Source organism: Hippocampus comes, unplaced genomic scaffold (assembly GCF_001891065.2).
Source record: "Hippocampus comes isolate QL1 unplaced genomic scaffold, H_comes_QL1_v1.1 scaffold449, whole genome shotgun sequence".
In the NCBI taxonomy this organism is placed as follows: domain Eukaryota; kingdom Metazoa; phylum Chordata; class Actinopteri; order Syngnathiformes; family Syngnathidae; genus Hippocampus; species Hippocampus comes.
In genome coordinates, this window is record NW_017806063.1 from 145,210 (window position 1) to 164,821 (window position 19,612).

Genomic DNA, 19,612 nt, shown 5'->3' on the forward strand with positions numbered 1-19,612 from the left:
AACAATTTAAATATTTTCTTGAAATTCCTGATTGCCACCTGGCCCCTGATAGACACTGTATTTTTCCTTCTGTACATTGTCTCCTTTTTAAACCAATTGAAATAAAAAAAAATATTAGGAAAAATTAAGTATTTCCAGGATGAAGTCGCCCTGCGGCACACATTCAAATAATAATTTAAAAAATGCCTTGTTTGAGAGTGGCGTTGTGGTGATGTCAGGAAGGCCCATCAAGTAAGAGAGGGGCTGACGGACTATTTTCAGAGTGCTAACAGCAATTAACCTTCCAATAGCAGTGTGAAGAAGCCTCAAAGAAGCCTTGTGTGTGAATATGTGTTTTTTGAAGGAATATCACTCTTCAAGTCAATGCTAATTTCCTGTTAGCAATTGAATGGGAAATTACATTGTCTTTACCATGAGCGATAGCGATGTTTTAAAAACGGAGGATGTTTTGCATTTAAATATACAATGCGTGTAATTGTTTTTGTGGTGTGTTTAGTTTTGCAGTAATCTCCAATTGGGTGTTATTATTTTTTTTTCTTCTTTTTTTTTAAACGCACAGCGCCGTTCTGCACATTAATTGTTTGTCTTTGATTTTCACATTTTAAAGATCGTGAGAAGCCAAAATCAAAATCCTGATTAAATTTCAATTATTTGTCCAGCCCTAGCTGGAGATGACTTTTGCATCTCTGTGAAAGAATTTTGGGCCCAATGACTCTTGACAGAATTTTTTTGACTCACTCATATCAGAGGGTTTTCTAGTATGAACTTCCCGTTTACCAAGAGCTCTTACACTTGGGGGCACAAATTGATGGCTGGATGCTCACCCACAGGATTTTCTGGGAAACAGCAAGTGGCCCAGGCCCCCGAATTGCAAAGTAGATCCAGACCGTGATGGTCTGTTTGACTGTTGGCATTATGTTCTTTTTTTTATCAAATGCTGTGTTACTCATATACAGGATGTAATGGGTCACCGACTTCCAAAAAACGTCTTGTCAGCGTGCAAAATATTTCTCCCGTTTTGGTGCTCATTAAGATGTTTCTTGGCAAGTGTGAGACAATCCTTTGTGTCTTTGTTTTTTTGTCCGTTGCCATTTTTTGCCCACTCTTTTTTTTTTTTTTAATGCACTAATCATTGAGTTTCACTGAGGCCAGTGAGGCCGGGAGTAACTTTGTTTGGCTGACCACTCCTTGGGAAGGTTAACAGCCGTTCTCAGTTCCCTCCATTTGTGGATAACGACTCTGACCATGGTTCACTGTCGTCTGATGCCTTGGAAATGGCTTTGTAACCTTTTCCAGATTGACAGCTTACAATCACTTTAAACAATCTTATTTGTTCTTGATTTGTACTGCACCGATGCATTTCCTTTTGAGGTCTTTCAGGCTTTGATTTCTTGATTCAACGAAGTTGGCGCTAATCAGGCTTGGATGTAACCGGTGAAATGAAACAGCTTTTCAAAAACCATGATTAATTCCAGTTAACTGATTTAACAAGGTTTTATCCATATCACATTGAGCAGCCTGAGCAGAGTATACCACTTTCCACTTTTTTTCATCAAATTTACGGAAGGTGCACCAAAAATAGAGCAGCTTTTATGTAAACTTTGGTTGGACAGTTCAAGATTTGTGCACATGTACTTTCTAGTGTTTGTCGTTATGTACCGTTGCACACGTTGAGAAATAAACCCTGCACACACTTCAAGACTTACAATCAATGTGATTGCATCTTGCCTGCAAGGAACATGTCCTCTCTCCCGCAAATGGAAAATTAATTGCAGTTCTCACCACCGGTCCTCCCACATAATAGCAGCCAGGCCCTGTGATTTTCTTGTCACTCTTTCTCACATCTCTATATGTTAAGTGCAATAATCACATGCTTTAATTGTTTCTAAATGTGAGTGCGGTTTAAATGCAAAGACAAACAAGGGTCATCTTTCACTTTCCTGTCATCATGTTCAGATTTGTTTTTACCTTTTTTGTGACTCTCGGTTGATAAATTGTTGAGTGCACCGATCAGCCAAAACAGAGATGCTTAGTGTATGTCGCAATAAGTTACATTAAGGATTTTATGGTTATTGTCACACTCTTTCCTCTTCGCAATCCCTGACAACTTTCTGTCGTTGAATCACAAAAACATCGAAGACAAAACACCGCACACTTGTGCAGTTCATCCTTTAGATGCTTTTTGAACTCAACCAAGATTCGCTAAGATTTGTCCAACTTTTGAGTAATAATTTTCTGAAACTGTGGTCATTTTCCAAGTTGTTCGACTTTTGATTTAAAACATTCAAATTTGGAGGTTCTGCTGTGAAAGCAATCGTAGTTACTTCGTTGCCTCCCTAACTGCAGGGTCCAACATCATCTAGGGCTGGACAAATTCATTGAAATTTAATCATGATTTCAATTTTGGCTATTCTAGACGTTATAATCGAAGAAAAAAATTTTCTGTGTAAAATGGTGCGGTGTATTTCAATTTCCCTGCATTGCGAAAGTACCCTGAATGTACCATGTTACTTGCGTAGCAAGTGTGTGACCTTATGTGTTATTCTTCCCTCACTGAGCATGCTTTAAACTGTTTAACGACACCCTATTTGGAGTGTACTTGAAAAGTAAACACACAACTAAAAGAATTACACGCGTTGTATTTTTCAAGACAGTACGTGTTTCATTTTCAGAGCATTGCCAGTGCTAATGCTAAAGTCAATGTAAAATCCATATTGACATACTCATGGGAAATTAGCTTCGACTTCTGGGAGTGATGTTTCTTCAAATAAATATTCACACACAGACGCTGTGGGAACACATGCATACAGCTATAATCGCAATACAGCACACAAAAGAATATATTATTGCCAATCTCTAAAAAACGTGTTATATTAATAGTGCTCAGACATTCCTCTTCTACTTTTCTTATCTCATCGTAAGTGTACATTTATGCATGCATGCACCGCCCCACACTGCCCCTCAGAGGCCAATACGCGCACAGTAGGAACAGCTGATATTTATTTTTATTTCTTGTTTTTATTGCTATTATTTTATTATATTCTTATTTTGCTTGGTTACAAACGTGTGTTGTGGTTGTTCTTTCAAGTTGTATTTAAAGTTGCATTTTCAAGGATTTAAGGAATTATCATTGTTGTGACAACACACATTTCCACATGATATGGCAAGGAATACGATATCTGAGGTCCCAGGATAGCTCAGTAATCCCCAGACTTGTGAAAATAAAAAAAATATAACAGAAAAATAACAAAAAATAAATGAAATAAAAATAAAAAATAAGGGAGATGCTTATTCACAGGTTGAATGTGTGCAAAGATGCAATGCGGCAAAGGTGTGGCTGCAGCAGATTGGAAAGGGAAGAGGCCTGACTTTCACAGCATAGTTACAAGTTCATTTTGTACTTGACAAAAAGAATGGCATGTTTAAGAACAACATGTTCAACGTGGTAGGCAAGCCCCCCTCTCTCTGTCCATTTTTAAAACTCTTTATTCTTTGGCTTTCGACCCAACATGAGACTGACGTTGTTGTATTGTTTTCTGGTGACTACTGTTATATGGGTTGGTATCGTTCATTTGTGTCCACATTTACTGTTTCCACAGTCTTTCTAATTGTGTTATTGTTATGTGTAAAGTGCTTCGTTACAACTGCAGCTGTTGTGAAATGCTTTTTATGAATAAAGTTGGAATTTATTGTGTTGTATGTATATTTGCAGGGATGAATGGGCATGAGGCAATTATGGTAGTTTTGAGGAGTTGAATTTTGGTCGTTGATTTAAATAAATAATTGAAGTGAATAAATAATCATCTTTTTAATTGGGATTTCACTATCAATCAGATTAATTGTGATGATTATTTTTTCCATAATGACCCAGCACTAATATTGCGGCCCAAGGCCACCATGTGACCGTGTCAGGTTCTCACGTGCATTTTTGCCACTGAGTCCACACGCTTCACTACTTCATCTAAGGGGAGGACTATACTCGCAAGTACATTTCAACTTATTCACAAATAAGTTCGACCGTACTTGTAAGCTAAATGCAAGAAACGTAGCATTTTCCCATAACACCACACCTTTTTTTTCCCATAATGCCACAGGCTTTTGACTTCTGTTTTTACAGTTTCGGGGCATCACACTGCAATGGAATTTCATTACTTTGTGTTTTTTAATGACCATGGCTCAAACTGTTTGAAATGCAGTATAACCTCCCTCTCCTTTTTTGTACCGTTGTGTCCACCACTGACTGCTGCCACAGCTAATCGAGGCCCTGAGGAAACTCCTGCATTTTGCATCTTAGCTCTTTCCGGTTGATCCCTCCACCTCTCTGTGCCCTGGGGATGAACGCACCAATGAGGAGCCTCACAGTGAGTAACTGTGCCTTTTTGTCCGCACCGTCTTCCTCCTCCACTCGGTCACCCATTCACAGGTCGTGTCGCATATATGCCTTGATGTCAGATGTGGTGGGCATTCCTGTCTCTCTGAGCGTAATGTAGATGTTGGTTTAGTCTAAATGTTCGCCATATAAGCCATGATGTTGACTAACTGTTGTGTGTTATTTGCAGGGTATGCCTGATCGCATGTTATGTGCAGTGCTGGAGCAATTTCAGCTTTACTTTTCCCTTTGGTATGTGCGCTTTGTCTCCATTCAGAGTGTCATTTCTTCTTCTTCTATTCATATGCTCACACCGCCTGTACATACTCTTTTCACTTTGCGCAGTGGATTTAAAAAAACTTTTTCTATCCACTGTGTACACACACACACACACACACACACACACACACACACACACACACACACACACACACACACACACACAAGCTCAATTAAGAAGACTCTCGCTCGCTTATACGTTTGGATGATGATCATGCGTGATCTCGTCACATGGTAAGCTGCTGGACATGTTCCAGTGTGAATACACTTGTCCCGTGTCTCATGTGTGCTTTGTCGTGTAACATGATAGCATCACGCATCATGTGTTGAACACGTTTCGAAAGACAACTCTGTTCTGGCAGTTCAAGTCCGGGTATGTTTTCTTTATAACACTGAATCACCGCATTTCCTCAAATAGTGGTGTCTCCGCTCGTAGACACCAGGTCCCCAACAGACATGTTCCCTGTGAAGAGCCAAAAACGTATGGTGCCGCTCGGTGGCTGAGTCCATCTAAAAAAACGCCTCACCTTAAATTCTCAAGGTGGCTCAATTACGGTTTCAGTACTAAACAGTACTAAATAATTGACTCATCCCGAATAGACTCCTCCTTTTTTCCCCTTTATCAGCCTTATGTGAAATCTCAAATGATCAAGAAAAGAGTTTCGCAGACTTCCTGTGTGCACAGCGATAACTACATTAGATTAGATTGTGTACTTAAATGTAACAGTCAGCTCACACGTGAATCAATGTTGATTTCATGGGGACTAAAATGCTATGATCTTTTTTCATAACCAACATGTCTCTAAGCTACACAAAATATTATTGAATAATTTTTATAACGTAATTAAGGTTGACCTGAACTTCACGTAATGCTGTCCGGACTTGAATGCAAACACAGAATGTTGTGGCCTCCCTGTTGTAGCTTTGGTCACTATGTGGTCTACTTGCTCTATTTGTCAGATCCACTCTTTGTATAGCACGGCAAGCCCAAGCATGCTTAAGAGGAAACAAAGTTCCAGGGTCGAGACCCAGCCCATGACCGACTTTGGGCCTGATGAGACCCTAGCAGACAGCGCAGACATCTTCTGGATCAACAAGCCAGTAGGTGCACTTTGATCAACTTGTCTGTCATGAAACGCACTATTTTCTGCGGCCCTGGCTGAGGTCCCTTAGGAAATACTGTAATTATAAACTGTGCAGGCAATGTTTAAATGACAAAAAAAAAAAATGCTGAACTATCATACAAGTGTAATGAGGAATTAGTCACTCTATCACCCAGCTAAATAAAACTGCAATACAATAAAAAATCCACTATATAATGTATTTTGGTTACTTTGCTGTCTTGATTTCCCTTTTAAATACACAACTCACCAAAGTGATGAAAGTATGCCAACTCTCTCACAACTTCCTGTAGTGGGTGCACACCCTGCTGAGAGCCTGCGCCATCATCAGCGTCATCTCGGTGTGCATGAACACACCCAAGACATTTGAGCACTACCCGCCCCTGCAGTATGTGACATTCACGTTCGACACGCTGCTCATGTTCCTCTACACGGCTGAGATGATCGCCAAGATGCACATCAGGGGAATTATCAAGGTAGCGACCAGCACTACAACATTTATTTAACGGTGACGAACAGGTGAATTTTATTTAAATTTAACTTTAATTGTAAAGTTAGCAAATCAGGTATTTATTCAGATATATAATCATAATAACTTCATATGATAAATTCTTATTATTAAGAGTTTAGACCAGCTAACTCTGTTCACAACTAAATGTTATTTATACTGGCAGACATTTTGGAAGTGTTCAAATGAAAATGAAGACAATGTTTGCCTTGGGCCCCAAATGATTAGCTACGGCCCTGGGCTGAGCAAGCGACGCCCCAAGCCGGCTGCCATGCCCTAAGTGTGATTAGCGGCTCGTGTATTGATAAAGAAGTCTGATGGTAGCCATGAAAACAAACTAATGTGAATTGCTCAACACATTGATCATCGACACTTCACACATTCATATGCTTCTGTTCGGCGGAAAGACAGGCTCACACACGACTGGTTCGGAGGGACCAACCTGGACTGCTGCGCTCCCCGCCTCCCAAGTCTCAATGAGACTCATCCACTTGTGAAATCTTGTGACATCATTCTGGACACTGCGCAAGTGTCCTGTAGATTTTTGACACGTCGCTCAGTGTGCGGTGGCCGTAAAACGTGAGCCTACTGAGGACTAGCGGAAAATGGATGTATCAATAGGAGTATTCAGTAAAAGTAATACATTTTAGTGGGAGCCAGATAAGGTTAAACAGAAGGAACAGCTGGCTGCTATAATAAGTGAGGACAGCTAAGTTGGCATGTTAATCATAATAAAAAAGGAGGCAGATGAGGACACAGTGTAATTTACCAATGGTTGAAAACAGCATTGTTGCCTAACTAAATCATTTTTTCATTCTAATTAAAAAAAAAAATAAAATCATAATTGTCTTTAAAACTTGATTTAATGTGACCCCAATGATTCACTTTAAATTATGACATTTATACTGGAATATGTGACTGCATGAACAAACAAGTCAATTTCCTGATTTTGTTTGTTATGGTGTTTATCTCACACTCTGCTATTTTGCAGTCTTTCTTCCTCATATTCTCCTTCTGAACCCAATGTCCCCTTGACATTTCACTTTGTTTATACCTCGGGGCTTTTGTCATTTTCCTTGGCTTATCGTGTCGAAAACAGGTTGCTTCTCATTTTCCCCACATGGGTGGAATGCTGAAAATCTGAAGATTTACTCATATAGGAGTAGGACCATATCTACCTGTTGACACATTCTTATGTTTGTTTTTTGCTCTGTGGGTGAGTTAAAAAAAGGATTGGTATTAGGATTTGGTTAAGAGAAACCTAGTGAGTGTGTGTGTGTGTGTGTGTGTGTGTGTGTGTGTGTGTGTGTGTGTGTGTATCATATAAAATAGATATTTGGTTTATAGCATATTGTATTTTTTTTCTCCAAAACCGAGCCAGTGAAGCAAATATAATGCTGCACGAATGATATATATTTCCCATGACGCTCATCAATGTGCAGGGTTCCTGTAATTGACCTTTTTATGGCTGTTGTTCTACGTCACATGGCTGACATTGTCTTGTTTTTCTTTAAAGCGACAATTTTCAATCTGCATGGCAACAAATTTCCACAGGAAAGGGCAGATGGCTTAACAGTTTCCGCCGTCAATGTTACAAGCTGCTGGGGTGCCATCTAAATGAAAAATAAGCACATTTTTTTCAGATGTTTGATAAGTACAACGCACAGTATATTCAATAGTTTGTTGCGAGTCCTGTTTGAGGCGCACCAAAAGTTTTTACTTTTCAAAGGCAAGGAGATAACTCCTCCAGCCAACACCGCAGTGTCTCTGAACTGAGATAGGATCTAAGCATCTTGAAACACTCAACAAAACAAAAGGTAGAGAAAATAAATGGGTGTAGTCATTACCATTACCTTTTGTTTGAATGTGGTGAATGTGGTGCATGTGTGGGCTTAGCCCTGCTTTAACAGAACTCTTCTTTAATTACTTTTTTTTTTTTTTCCACGATTACATCTCTGTGTGTTTGTTGATGATACCCTGTTGATGCTTGATGAGCTGGGTGTTAATTCCTGACAAGCTCCTGGCTGCTCTTTATAAGAGAGGTTTTATCGTGTGTGTGTGTGTGTGTGTGTGTGTGTGTGTGTGTGTGTGTGTGTGTGTGTGTGTGTGTGTGTGTGCGTGTGCGTGAATTACAAAGGAAAGCCGTGGGCTGATTCTCATCATTAAACGTGTTACATTGTTGTTTCTGTAGTGTTAACTGTTGATTTGTTCCATTGCCATTTCCTCCTGCTCTCTACACAGGGGGATAACTCGTATGTGAAAGATCGCTGGTGCATGTTTGATGGATTCATGGTGTTTTTCATCTGGGTGTCCCTGGTGTTGCAGGTATATTGCGACATTTACTATTTTTACTGCACTAGTATATTGTCACTGCCTCAAATTTGCTGAGAGAGCTTTACTTAAGGCACGTTACTGTTTCAAGCATCCGCTGCTCTTTGTTTTGAGGTGTTTGAGATAGCGGAGCTTGTGGATCAGATGTCTCCATGGGGGATGCTGAGAATCCCCAGAGCGCTCATTATGATACGAGCCTTCAGGATCTACTTCCGCTTTGAGCTTCCTCGCTCCCGCATCACGAACATTCTTAAGTACAACTGAGCATTTTTTTCTTGTCAAAATTGGTTGTGCATGAAGAACGAGGCCACTAAAAAAATGTCTGTCTAAATTCTTGTTTTTTTTTTTGTTTTTTTTTTTTTTTCCCAGGCGCTCTGGGGAGCAAATCTGGAGTGTGTCTATCTTCCTGCTGTTTTTTCTCTTGCTTTATGGAATTCTGGGTGTGCAGATGTTTGGAACATTCAACCATCACTGTGTTACCAATGACACACAGAGAGGGTAAAATAACACGTACCCTCCATAGTAGATTTCTTTTTAAAGGTGGCTAGAATTTTGTGCCAATCTAATAAATCCACTTGAAGAATTTAAAACAGTGGTCTGTACAATAATGATCATACTCTGTTTGAAATGACACTAATACAGCTCCCAGTTTATGACAGTACTAATAGACGACATTTAATGGGTATAAATGCAACGAACACACACAAACTAAACTAATTTGTGCAGTGGCGTAAGAATATGCTATCAAAGGTCGGCACAAGAAGGCAAGCTCAGATTCCACCTTCCTTCCCGTTTATTCATTGGATTGCTTTATATTTATGACCTATTGTAAAGGTGTTTGTCGTATGTCAACATAAATGTTTATGGTTCGAGCAAAAAGACAGTACATTCTCCACCCAGTGTGGTTTTATACTTATACAATTTTTTTTTTTAACTATAGAAAACAATTGCAATAAAAAATCTAGATTCAAATTGCTGTCATTAAAGGCTTAAAGTGTTACATTTACAAGCAGTAAAATGTTAACGGCCATACAATTGTCAAAAGGCATTAACTATGTATAGCAGCTAGCCAGTCAACTGGCATTTAGTGTTAATAGTTTGCAGTCACTGCAGCTCTACTGATGTCACTGTAGTATGCAGATGTGTAGAGCTGCACTTATAATCCTCTTTCTAACATTTTGCTCCAGTATCTATGAATGTCTACATAAGCAAAATACAAATATCATTATTTTTACTCACTTATGAAGATATTTAAGGCCTTCATCCATAGATGCCTAGTCCTTAAAGGGGAGGTCAAGTAAAAGTTTGTCTTTACAATATTACCGTATTTTCCATATTAAAAGGCGCACTGGATTATGAGGCGCACCTTCAGTGAATGGCCTATTTTGTAATTTTTTTTCCTATTTTGGACACACCGCATTATAAGACGCAATCTACAATGCATCCACTAGATGCAGCTACGCTCAAGGAAATGCCAACAGAACACTACACTACACTACACCCTGATTTATATAGCGACGATCAGATGTCAGTAAAACTTATTTAATAAAGCAGCGACACAGTTCACTTAACCGACAGCAAGTTATAACATTGACTCGTTAACATTGAACTGTTGAACTCTCTTGCCGCTGCTCTATTTCCGTGTTCAACTGTGAAACCGATCTCCTTAAGTTTGAACTCTGCGATGTAAGCATGTCTCTAGCAAGGAGCCATTTTGGGGTTGACATATTACCATAATGACCATACACAAGGCGCATCGGATTTTAAGGCGTGCTGTGAGCTTTTAAGAAAATGGAAGGCTTTTACGTGCGCCTTTTAGTGCAGAAAATACGGTATGTTCTATGTGGCCCCACTTATGGTGGGGTATTGTGATTAGTATTGCGATTGTGGAATATGAATTAAGCAGTAAAATCCTACCGTGTCACGAAATCGTATTGAAAAAATCAAAACTGAAAAAAAAAAATCGTCCGTCACTATTTTGTCCCTCGAAACTTTTCAAAAAAGGAAAATATTGAAATTGTTCAGAATAGTTCTGGTGGTGTGTGTTTTCGTTGCTTTGGCTGAGACGCCAAATGTTCCTGACAAAATCGAAATATTCCTGACAAAATTATACCGAGAGGTGACAATAGTTGTAGATACAGTATGCACTGTTTGAGTAATATAATAAATACTTTGTTAAAAATGTTGAGACTATAATAAAATACACAATATTATTTGTCCACTGTGGGACAAACCGCAGCTAGCTATTTTTAATGTATTTTGGTAATGTAAGGTTTCACTTGTGAGACGTCGATCCCATAAATAGGGCCAACAGTTGTCTCTGTTGCATTCTCCTATCGTACAATCTAAAAAAACCACCTCCTGCTCTTTGGTGGTTGTGTTGATCACCATGTTCTCAGAGGCGTGGAACAACAGCCCAATACCCATTGCACCTCATTATGCTGCACTACTGTTTAATTCAAATTAAAGCCCAATTAATTACAACATGATTAAAATGACATTGGTCATAATGAGGACGTATGTACAACTCCCCAGGGATGTGGAATCAGAGTGGCGTAATGCTCTTTCACATATACTATATTGTATTTACCATTAGCAGCAAGTGTTAAAATTAATTGTACGTCCTCCACCCTTTGAACGTAGCTCATTCATCCTCACAATCTCCTCATCTATCTCCCTGTTTGTGTCGACGCACCCTCAGGATGCGTTGACCATTACATGCAAGAGAGAAACTTTAGGACTCGCTCACATTTACACCTACCAACACGCCGATCTAAAAGCATCGTCTGATGTGATCCACTCCTGCTCCCATTCGCCCAAATCCACTGTGTGTTTTAAAATATGTCGGAGAGAACAGATGTGTCTTAACTGTTAACTGCTTCATGTCCTTGGCCCAAAGTCATACGCTCCGCAGCTTTGCACATATATGGAATGTGATGGAACCTGGGAATAATATACCAGAGGAGACAGATATGAGATGAAAAGGGTGGCGGATTTGTTAACAAAAAAAAAAAAAAAAAAAGATCTTGTGGATGTCAGGATTTCTCCTTCTATTTGATTTCATGTCATGAATTGCACACAAAGGTATTATTAAAGGCTTATTTAAAACATAAAAAACAGAAAAGTCGGCACAGACAATTCTAGTGAACCGCCATCTAAACTTTTTTTTTCCCCACACAGGTAATAAAGGAAATTGAGTTAACCTGTTCCGAAGTCACTGTCGCCATCATAAAAGCGGTATTAAATGTACATAACAACTGAAGTGTAAAAATAAGCATTTTGTTATTGACAAAAGAAAAAAGTAAAACACTATTAAATCACTCTGAACTTGATTGATGTCACTTGTGCCTCAATCAGTTTTATTACATGTTGAATTTCACATAAGAATAAAAATAAATTAACACTAAATTGTCAGCTACACAAGTATGAACAGATGTTAACACTGAAATAACCGTCTCTCTAAAAAGAATTTAACACTGCAAATTAGCTATCATACAAGTTAACATTGTAATTCAACTCATGTAAATTCTATACAAAAATAAATATTTTAAAAATGTTAACGTAAATCACAAAATATATAAAATGACACATGTAGCAGCTTGGCGTTACCAACTACCTATAGCAGCTAGCCTATGGCTACTGGCAATCTTCTTCCACACTAATTGGCGTATTCAAAGTATGAGGTAGCACTGTAAATGTACATGTGTCCTTTGCAGACGAAACATTTAAAAACTTTTTCTATTGTGTTTTGCTTTGGAGTTCGTCAAGTCCTTAAACATCCGATTATGCAAATCTTTAACCGCTGTTTCTGCTTTCACAAAATCAAATAAAATAATCCTCTTCACAGAGCTGTTCTGCCCCCCACCCCCATCTGATTAACTGAATTATTATTGTTATAGTAATATTTGATGTCTCCTCTGAGGATTCATCTATTCCTTGTTTTGTCATCATAAAGGTAATTTCTTTGACAAGATACAATTATATTATTTCACCATGTTTAATTAGCTTTATCTCATTTATTTGTCTTGGTGCAAAATTTGAATCCCTTTTGGATCCCGTAGTCCTTCAGATGAATGTCTGGGCAGACAATTTGAAGTAATTAATTTTGATTTTCATGCCCACTGCAAGTCTACCACAAAGCGCAGTGTAACTGGGGGGTTGAATGGACTTTTCTTGCTTTTAGTATTCTCGTAGATGTGCACAGTTAGAAATGGGCATTTGCGCCGTGGTGAGAGTAAACACGATGTACTTGCTTCCCGGTCAATGGAGTGGTTCCTCTCGTTCATTCCCTTAAAATTCAACAGAGAAGAGGTGCACGCACGGTCTACATGGTTTATAAAGAACCACAAGAAGAGCACCACCTATTGGCTGCCGTGAAGTGGGCACTTGGACACCACCTGTGCCATGGCCAGGGCGGATGATATATATAATATAATATAATAAAGTTGATAATAATAATAATTTATCTCATGAATTCATTTCTACAATGACTCAAAGGGTTTGATGCATGCTGCTGCCATATTTATGAATGAAATATGATGACAACCACCACACACATCTTCAGAGCTTAGAATCTTGTCTACCTGCATGTCGATCAAATCCAGCAAAATCGTGTTACACCACCAGCGGCAAAACTTACGACCTGCTTTTAGGTTGTTTAAATATTTTCAGTCACCTAATGTTTAGGTTTGTGTTAAAGAAAATGCACTCGGTCCATTGGAACACCCAGTCTAGCACAGTACATCCTACCGAATTCCCAAATTCAGTAATTGTACGATCTTTGCGACGTCCTAAATTTGAGGTGCAACTTTACTCAAGTTCTCAACATATACATTCATTCATTCATTCATCTTCCGAACCGCTTGATCCTCACTAGGGTCGCGGAGGGTGCTGGAGCCTATCCCAGTTGTCTTCGGGCAGTAGGCGGGGGACACCCTGAATCGGCTGCCAGCCAATCGCAGGGCACACAGAGACGAACAACCAACCACGCTCACATTCACACCTAGGGACAACTCAGAGTGTCCAATCAGCCTACCATGCATATGTTTGGAATGTGGGAGGAAACCGGAGTACCCGGAGAAAACCCACGCAGGCCCGGGGAGAACATGCAAACTCCACACAGGGAGGCCGGAGCTGGAATTGAACCCGGTACCTCTGCACTGTGAAGTCGACGTGCTAACCACTGGACTACCGGGCCGCCCTCAACATATACAAAAAATGCTATTTCAATAAGTTTGACACTTTGGCCTCATTAATTGTCAAATGTTAGAGTGACCAATGTCGACCTTCCCACTTATTGCATGCGTGAGAACCTATCAGACTGTGGGTCATTGTAACCTCCTCCAACCATATGAAGTTGTTTTTGTTGTTGGTGTTTTTCATTTGCTTAGCAACGTGACATGGAATAGCTTGGCCATCCCAGACACCCACTGCTCCCCCGATGGTGAGGGCTACCAGTGTCCTCTAGGCTTCAAGTGTATGGACCTTGAAGAACTGGGCCTCAGCAGACAGGAACTTGGCTACAGTGGCTTCAATGAGCTGGGTAAAGTCATCAGTCATTTACTGGGACGAAACAAAAAAAGAATTGTCCTCGTAACCACCATATTTGTCTTTTTTTTTGTTTTTAGGAACAAGTATCTTTACTGTATACGAGGCTGCCTCTCAGGAGGGATGGGTGTTCCTCATGTACCGAGCAATTGATAGTTTCCCTCGCTGGCGCTCCTACTTCTATTTTATCACTCTAATTTTCTTTCTGGCATGGCTTGTGAAGGTTAGAGCTTTTTATAAATTTCTTTTTTTCTAGTCTGGAAATTAACTTTCATTTTCAGTCCATTGTAAAAACATAAATGGTTGCGTTTGTCGTTAAAACAGAACGTGTTCATTGCTGTCATCATCGAGACCTTTGCTGAAATCAGGGTTCAATTTCAGCAAATGTGGGGGTCCAGGAGTAGCACCACATCCACGGCAACAACGCAGGTATATATTTTAACAGTTGTGGAAAAAATGCACAAAAAGTGTTCTCACACTTAATGTTGTTTTGCTGTTCAGCTGTTTGCGATAACATTTTTTAAGCTTGAAGGGTTGCACATTAAGAATTATAATAATCACTATGTGGTATTTTTTGATTGTTCAAACCTTTTGTTGTTGAAGACTGGACCTTTTATTCATGCATTGAGATAAGTATGATCAAAAATGAAATTTATTTAAAGAATGTATTTTTTTACATTCGCCCGTGTTTCAGACGTACCAAATGCCATTTTTTTTTCATACACCTTTTTAGGGTGCCTGTGGTCCTATGTGGCCTCCGAGTCGCACTGATGAAAAATTGTGGCCCCCTTCATCATTTAAGTTTCCTATCTCTGCTCTAAATTGTCTATATAGGTGTGAATATGAGTTTGAATAGTTGTTCGTGTATATCATATCTGCCCTGCAGTTGGCTGGCAATCAATTCAGGCTGTACCACACATCATATCAGACCTTCTCAAACTGAGCCATTCCATATCAAATCAAATCCCAATACCACTGAATCGAGCTCAATCAAATCGTTCTACTTTAAAATCAAACCATCCTCGAATTTTATTGCACCTTATATATTATATATTATTTGAATGTTGTGCTTTGCTTTCACTCATCTGTCTTTTATTTTATTAGTGGTTTATTATTTGGATGTGTGCCGCAGATGTTTCACGAAGATGCTGCTGGGGGATGGCAGCTTGTAGCCGTGGACGTCAACAAACCACATGGCCGAGCACCTGCCTGCCTCCAGGTGAACCCGCTAACACAATTTATTAGCTACCATTGCTGCCGCTAGTGGAATTGTGTTCTCCCTTTAAACGGGCATTCGCAACTCAGGATGTGATTCATATGGTTAATACTATGACACTCGGACATTAGAACCAGAATAAAATGTTTCCTTCACACGGGATCCCTGTACCATCAGATATTGCGACCGTTAAGTTGTAAGCTTTTTGGCAATGTTTTACTTTTTGTTGTGAAGTCGATATTCTCCTCCATGTTCTGTCAGCATGGCACATTTATAACCAACACTCAAAACATGTTTTATTGCATTCTGTTTTAATGATCTGTTGATCTGCTACTCAGCGCTTTGCTCAATTTCTTTCCAAATCAAACCAGGTGGATGAATATAAAGTATAAAGTATGCAAAATGTAAAGGCAACGTACTGACAAGCTCCTAATCTTTCAATGTATATCTCAGCTTTCTGATAGTACTGTTTGCCACATTTGTGTAAGAAATGGGATTGGCTGCCACATTTTACTTTTTATTGCCTTTCCTTTTTGTGCAACAGTGATAATATAATACCTATTCCACTCCACTCCACAAAACAAATCTTGGAGACTTTCAACCTCAGTTTTCATATCAGTTTTGTCTTTGCTCCTGCAGAAGAAAAAAATAAACAGCTCAGCTTTTTAATGGTATTTATATATTTTTTTCTGTAACAGCGAACATAAAAACATGTTAAATAGTTTTTTTATGCCTAATGTGCAGAAAATCACCACTGTTCAGTACAGTGTTCCTCACTTTTCGCAGGTGATGCGTTCCATGCACCACACACACACACACACACACACACACACACACACACACACACACACACATTCATACATACACGCACGCACACAAAAGGTGAATTAAAAAAAAGTTAAGGTTTTTTTTGAAAGAAAAATCTTTTCAGTTTACTTTTTTATTTTTATTTGTAAGCTGCATTCATAAAATAATGTGAGCAAAGCATTCACCGCATAAAATTCCCCTTAAAAAAGAAAAACATCCACATTTTTGACTGGCCCCACTAAGAAGTAAGAAAACCCACCAAATAGCGAGTTAAAACTGTTATAGATTAAAATAATGATCACAAGTGAAAATCCGCTATACATCTTTTCTTTGTCCCAAAGAACGTAAGCAGCTATTTTACTGTTAAAATGTGCATGTTTGCAAGACTCATTTCAGGTTTCTATAGTGATGGAATTTCGAATATATCAACCAAGCAGAGTAGTGAAGTGAGAATTGAGAAGTGAGTGAAGTTTAACTGACATTAGTAGATTTGCAGTAATGATGCTACAGCGATGGAGGACTTTTAAATGACGCCTGCACAAGGCGGCACACATGCTGTTAGCCTCGTGGTCAGCGTGATCCAAACGGTGGTGCTTTTGCGATAAGCCGAACACAGCTTGCAGCTGGACCTCTGTTGATAGCGGTGTAGGGCAAAAGGCTGGCTTCACGCTGCGAGAGACTGCCGATAGATTGTGCAGCCAAGAGAGAGCGGGTGAGCGTCAACACAAAAAATGGGTGAGGGAAGAATTTAAAAATAGAGGAATGTAGCGAGGAATAGGCAGTGTGTCTCCTCCAGAGCACCATCATCACTTGGAGGGAGGATTTAGATAGGGATAACCAGAGGGATAAACACGGCTGACTTCCCTCTGAGCCTTCTCCTCCATTAAATGGATCACCCGGAGCTAGGTGCTCTCAAGAGAATTTGGTGGGAAATCCGACAAAAAGTGAAGCTCTACACTAAAATGTCCCTGTTTTCAGCATCACTGCGCCTGTGTGGGCTCCTTGTAGATTCCCCTTGCAGCAATGCACTTCAGAACAATGGCGAGTCATGCCGCAAAACATTCCACAGATATGGCAGACATTGTGTGCTCGTTGTACTCCGGTAGAATGCTGACGTTGAACGCAGTCTGCTCCATGACAATGATTTGTGCCAGTTTTTCACAAAAGAAAACAACAGAATTGGGATTAATCTTTTCCGGAATTAAACTCTCACCATCGTTCCACAACTATTTAGTGCACATGGCATGTTTCACATGACATTTCTGAACTGTCACAATCAGATTTTTCCACAACTACAAAATTCAATTAGTGTTTCTTTTGTAAAATCATGGGCTCCTGTGTTCAAGTTAAGTGCTTTTTCTTTGGAGGACAAAATAGACATTGACCCTCCAAAAGTCATTGTGACTTCTGTTTGTTGTAATTTTTGTATAAATGATTGATATCGACGAGGTAGGGGCAATGTGGCCCAAAATTTAGATCACGGTATTACGTATATATCACGATATAAAATTAAGAGAAAACGGTATTTTTAATTAATAATAATGAAAGAAATGATAATTTCTGAATAGGTTGTTTATACAACCCATTAGATAAACTGAATTTATCAAATAAATAAAGAATTAGGATTGGATTGTTTTCTTTGAGATGCTACTTTTCTATTTCATGAATACAGTACACTGTTGCTGCTGAAACACTGCAAATTTCTCTCGTATGGGACTAATTGAGGTTCTTCTATTTTAAATATTTTTTATGGAACTGAGATACTTTTAATCTTATTGGCCCGATTTATGTGGTGACAACCTCGGCCTTTTACGATCTTCACTGTCTTGGTTATTCAATATTATTTTCTCCCCGGTTCGATATTAAGTTGCTTGATATTTTGCTGTTCAAAGTTATTTACTCTGTGCTGTAACACGGTTCCCGCCTGACCATTGGAACAAGCGCACCATATCGTACAAGCGCATATTTTGGTGTTTTACGGCTTCATTTCGATCTGTCACTTTCGATAGCTTAGTGATAAGCATGGCTTTCCGTCTCTCTTTGTCTGCCCTTTGCCTTTGTGATAACTCTACTTACCCAAGCGTAGCTTTCCTGCTGCTGTGGAGGCCGTCATTAGGGACCTTTGCTATATATACAGCGGATACAAAGTAAGCTTTTGCCTTTGCATCATGTTTAGCCACGTGAGCTAATAAGCTGTTGCTCGTAAGGAGCGGAGGCTTCGCACCACAGAGTGCAACAAGCATCGCACACAGCGAGGTGATGCAGGCATATAAGTTCGAGAATTTCTGTCACAGTGAGCAGTGCGCACAGAAGGGGGTACAAAGACATAATCAACATGCATTCCCGCTATTGGGTGGTGCGGTCCACATCTCGACCTTCAGGCAATACCTTGAATATGCCGTCTATACCGCACACCCGGATTATCTCTTCTTCTTTCAAACCCTGGTCAAACTCGATCTATCGCTTAGCTTTGTCACCCGTAACTGACAGCAGTGAAGCGTACTGAGCAGACAGGTCGGCTTGGAGGTCCAGACTGCATTGCCATCTGCATGGATGTGCAGGAGAGGCGAGGTGTGAGCTTGTGTTCTGCTCTGCCTGTCTCCAGAGTAATTGGCCATCAAATGATGCGAATGTTTCCATGCTGGCAGATGGGCCTTACCCACACCGACACCCGAACCCACCAGACTATATTAAACAGCCTCAATGTACACACGAAGGCCTCCGATCCGCTAGTCGACATTGCTTAGTCCATTTGGTTATGTTTTGTGTGTGTGTGTGTGTGTGTGTGTGTGTGTGTGTGTGCGTGTGTGTGTGTGTGTCAAGTCGGGAGTGCAGGAGCAGTTGGAGATAACATGCAGTTGATTGACCACCTGCTCTTTTTGGAGGAAGCAGGACGTTCTCTCTTGAGGGGTAACAAAGCCAAATAGCCAATAGCTAACACAGAGTGTCAATGTGTTGATCCTTCGGTCTCAGTTGTTTGTCAAGTGATTGAATATTTTTATCCAGAAATTTGTTCTCAAATAAACCTCACTTTTCAGAACTATTAAAACCTTGCTGCACAGACACAATATCGTGTATGTTACGGGATGCGGTCAAGCTCTGATTTGTTTGAATTTTAAAATAGTTGAGGGAAACAATACACATTGAAATCCATTCACACTAAGTGCACCGTTTCTATCACAAGACCTTTCAAGAATTTTCTTCCAGGGTCAGATATCTACCGTAATACTGAATGAAACCTTTATTAACTTTACTAGCAATTAACATTTTAACATTCACAACTGTCATCCAAGTGTAGAATGAAAGCCAATACTGCATTGAAGCAAACTAAAGTAAAGCTGCATCATACCCAAATGATTATTGTTCTTTTTTTTTTTTCTGAATTAAGATACTGTATTTTCCGCACTAAAAGGTGCACCTAAAAGCCTTCCATT

General features: G+C 39.6%; 1 protein-coding gene across 3 annotated transcripts in view; it reads left to right on the plus strand.

Annotated features, from left to right (window-relative positions):
• Positions 1–19,612, plus strand: part of nalcn (sodium leak channel, non-selective) — a 65,177-nt gene that overhangs the window by 931 nt on the left and 44,634 nt on the right. Inside the window, exons 2-12 of one of the 3 annotated variants that reach the window (XM_019893432.1) lie at positions 4,253–4,361; positions 4,560–4,621; positions 5,609–5,749; positions 6,063–6,245; positions 8,519–8,602; positions 8,723–8,862; positions 8,978–9,106; positions 13,999–14,150; positions 14,236–14,378; positions 14,480–14,584; positions 15,288–15,374. In XM_019893432.1, the coding sequence (XP_019748991.1) occupies positions 4,580–4,621; positions 5,609–5,749; positions 6,063–6,245; positions 8,519–8,602; positions 8,723–8,862; positions 8,978–9,106; positions 13,999–14,150; positions 14,236–14,378; positions 14,480–14,584; positions 15,288–15,374 (1,206 nt within the window). In that variant the 5' untranslated portion in view covers positions 4,253–4,361; positions 4,560–4,579. Of the gene's footprint in view, positions 1–4,252; positions 4,362–4,559; positions 4,622–5,608; positions 5,750–6,062; positions 6,246–8,518; positions 8,603–8,722; positions 8,863–8,977; positions 9,107–13,998; positions 14,151–14,235; positions 14,379–14,479; positions 14,585–15,287; positions 15,375–19,612 lie in introns of those variants that run through there. The other 2 variants (XM_019893434.1, XM_019893433.1) reach the window with 2 other exon arrangements.